General features: G+C 53.3%; 1 protein-coding gene across 1 annotated transcript; it reads right to left on the bottom strand.

Moving 5' to 3' along the window:
* Positions 1-266: 266 nt before the first annotated feature.
* Positions 267-1,458, bottom strand: LOC144892840 (uncharacterized). The gene is made up of 2 exons (XM_078781169.1): positions 1,080-1,458; positions 267-928 (listed from the first exon to the last, which is right to left on the bottom strand). The coding sequence occupies exons 1-2, from the start codon at positions 1,193-1,195 to the stop codon at positions 727-729; spliced, it is 318 nt and encodes a 105-aa protein (XP_078637295.1). The 5' UTR covers positions 1,196-1,458; the 3' UTR covers positions 267-726.
* Between the last annotated feature and the right edge of the window lie 1,677 nt (positions 1,459-3,135).

Genomic DNA, 3,135 nt, shown 5'->3' with positions numbered 1-3,135 from the left:
CTCTCTCTCCCCATCTTGTCTCCCGCTCCCTTTATCACATGTTTTATTTGTCAGTTTGTCTTTTTGTGATTAATGTTAGCTCTTACACGAGCCTCGATCTTGTACACCAAAAAAAAAAGGCCGACCTGGCGATCGGAATGAATCCCGGTGTCCCGATCCGAACCTTCAGAGCCGGCCGGCTGGGGAGTGACTGGCACCCCGTACCTGCACTTTCCGTCCCTGCGGTCCCAAATACCGGAACCACCCGAATACCACTTTATTCGACAAAATGAGGTGCGGCCTACATCTAGGCAAGGCCGCGTGACGTCATCGCGCTTTCACCTTAAAAGACTTATTTGATATAAGTTAATATTTGGAATAAGTCGTTCAATTTTTGCCCAATCTTCGCTAAATAAAGGTTGTCCTTACTTACCTAGAAAACCAACCCTATATAAGTTTGTGAATAATTAATTATATCTCTTACTTCTCGCATAGAATTTCAAACAAGGTGTTTAATTCGTTGTCAGTCATTGGTTCTGTTGTTGAGACAACCTTGGAGAATATTAACGGGTGAGAGAGGCTTTCTAAACACTCAACCATCTCATTATGAAGACCCCTCCGAACTTCAGTGAATTCTGTAAGAGTTTCATTCAAATTCTCCCTTTGTTGGTGAAAATCATTGACTTCATTTTCAACATCAATCAACAGCTTTGATTTCTTTTGTGTCTGCAAGGCACAAAAGGGATTTTAAATTAAATTCACCAAACACAGTATTTGCCTGCCGTGCCATCCCAAAACCACATGAGGGCAGTCTAGGACCATAAATGAGAAACTCCATTTTTCCAAACAACTCACATGACCAGGAAATGAGTCGACACTCCTCCGGTCGTCGAAGTTGTGAAATCCCTGGGTTTCATCAAACTTCATGTTGCTTGGTTGGTTTTTCATGCTGGAATAAAACAAACAGTAGTTAAAGGAAATAACACACAGCTCACTTTACCACACAGCACCTTTAACACACAGTTATTCAACCACCAACTTTGATAAAAAGGAGAAAATTAATGGATTGAAGTTTGTGAATAATTAATTATATCTCTTACCTCTCGCATAGAATTTCAAACAAGGTGTTTAATTCGTTGTCAGTCATTGGTTCTGTTGTTGAGACAACCTTGGAGAATATTAATGGGTGACAGAGGCTTTCTAAACACTCAACCATCTCATTATGAAGACCCCTCCGAACTTCAGTGAATTCTGTAAGAGTTTCATTCAAATTCTCCCTTTGTTGGTGAAAATCATTGACTTCATTTTCAACATCAATCACCAGCTTTGATAAAGATAGACTGCAAAAGAGAAAAAACAATAATTATTGAGAGGCTGTTAATGATGTTCCATATAAGACAATGAATAATTAATCGTGAGAACAAAAAAAACTTACCTGTCTTCTGATAAAGCTTCATCCTCCATCCTCCAGAGAAACATAACGTTGTAGCAGTTCCCGCTGAATGTACACAATCGCCTTGCACCTGCCAGGACGCGGCCAGGACGCGATCGCCATGCCGGGCTCGTCCGGACGGGCCCAGACGCGCCTCTCCTGGGCATGCCCGGACTCGCTGTTCCCGGGCACGCCCGAACCTCCCGGGCACGCCCGAACCTCCCGGGCACGCCCGGTCTCGTCTTTCCCGGGCATGCCTGCTCTCGCCTTTCCAGGGCTCGCCCAGAGCGCCCGGGCACGCCCAGCCTCGACTTGCCAGGCCGCGTCCAGGACGCCCGGGCATGTCCATACTCGCCTTTCCAGGACTCGCCCTTGACACCCGGGCATGCCCGGTCTCGGTTTTCCCGGGCAAACACCCCGGCATAAATGTGTATATATATTGCTGCCCGATAAACGGGCTTGTCAATACCTGAGCTGTTTTGTTTCAATAAAGCAACTCGGACGAATTCCGTCTTTGGTCGCGTCAATTCTTTCAACTCGCGTTGGAGCGCAGCTCCTTCACTGGTGACCTACCGACATGGACACGGCAGTGACTCTTAAACTGCCTACCTTCTGGGAGGCTCACGCGGCTGTTTGGTTCGCCCAGGCGGACTCCCAGTTCGCCCTGCGAGGCATCACCGCGGACGACACCCGCTTCCACCACGTCGTGGCAGCGCTCGGTTCCGCCACCGCGGCCCGTGCCCTGAGCCTCCTCGAGCACCCGCCGGCTGCCGACAAGTATGACGCGCTGAAGACGCTCCTCCTCGATGCTTTCGCCCTCTCACCGGCGGCACGCGCACGGCGCCTGCTCGACCTGCCCGAGCTCGGCGACACGCGCCCATCCGAGCGCATGGACTATATGCTCTCGTTGCTCGGTGAGCACTCTCCGTATTTTCTGTTCCGCGAGCTGTTCCTTCGCCAGCTGCCTCACCCGGTACGCCTCGCACTGGCTGGCACGTCGATCACCGATCCCCGCGCCCTCGCCAGGGAAGCCGATAAGATCTCCTCGGCGGGCCAACACATCGGCGCGGCTACCTGGAGCCTGCCGCTGTCCGAGGCGACGCCTGAGTGCCCTGCGCGGTTGGAGGCCGAACTGCCGGTGCAACTGGCGGCCGCCACGCCGCGCCGACCGTTTCCGACACGACGGCCGGGGCCTCCACCTGACCAGGCATGGTGTTATTACCATGCCAGGTTCGGACACAAGGCTCGGACGTGCCGACCCCCGTGCACTTTCGGCAAGTCGGGAAACGGCCGGGCCGGCGTTCATTCCCAGCCATGAGTGCCGGCCACTCGGGCAACTTGCTTTTTATTAGGGACAAAGCGTCCGGGCGGCGTTTCCTTTGTGACACCGGCACCCAACTGAGCGTCATACCCGCCTCCGAGCAGAACAGGCGGGACGCCGTTTGCGGCCCCTCTTTGGTCGCTGCTAATGGCTCGGCCATACGCACTTTCGGCCCGTGCGACGTCACCCTCTGCTTCGGCAGCCAACGCTTTCAGTGGACCTTTGTGACCGCCTGCGTCCCCATGGCTTTGCTGGGCGCCGACTTCCTCTGCGCGCACGGGCTGCTGGTCGACGTCAAACGTCGTCGCCTTGTCAACGCCGAGACCTTCAGCTCCCTGGCGTGCACGATGAGCAGCTCCGCGCCGACCGAACTGGCGTGCGCCCTCCCGACGGCGAACGAGTT

The sequence above is a fragment of the Myxine glutinosa genome, chromosome 7 (assembly GCF_964187855.1).
Source record: "Myxine glutinosa chromosome 7, kmMyxGlut1.1, whole genome shotgun sequence".
NCBI classification, from domain to species: Eukaryota; Metazoa; Chordata; class Myxini; order Myxiniformes; family Myxinidae; genus Myxine; species Myxine glutinosa.
Note: the sequence above shows the minus strand (reverse complement) of the source record. Positions and strands in the feature narration are given on the sequence as shown.

Excerpts from the sequence above, each read along its gene's own strand:
- LOC144892840 (XM_078781169.1), bottom strand. The coding sequence starts at position 1,195 with ATGGTTGAGTGTTTAGAAAGCCTCTGTCACCCATTAATATTCTCCAAG. Across the intron at positions 929-1,079 it reads TTTGAAATTCTATGCGAGAG|CATGAAAAACCAACCAAGCA; the intron begins GTAAGAGATATA and ends GTTTTATTCCAG.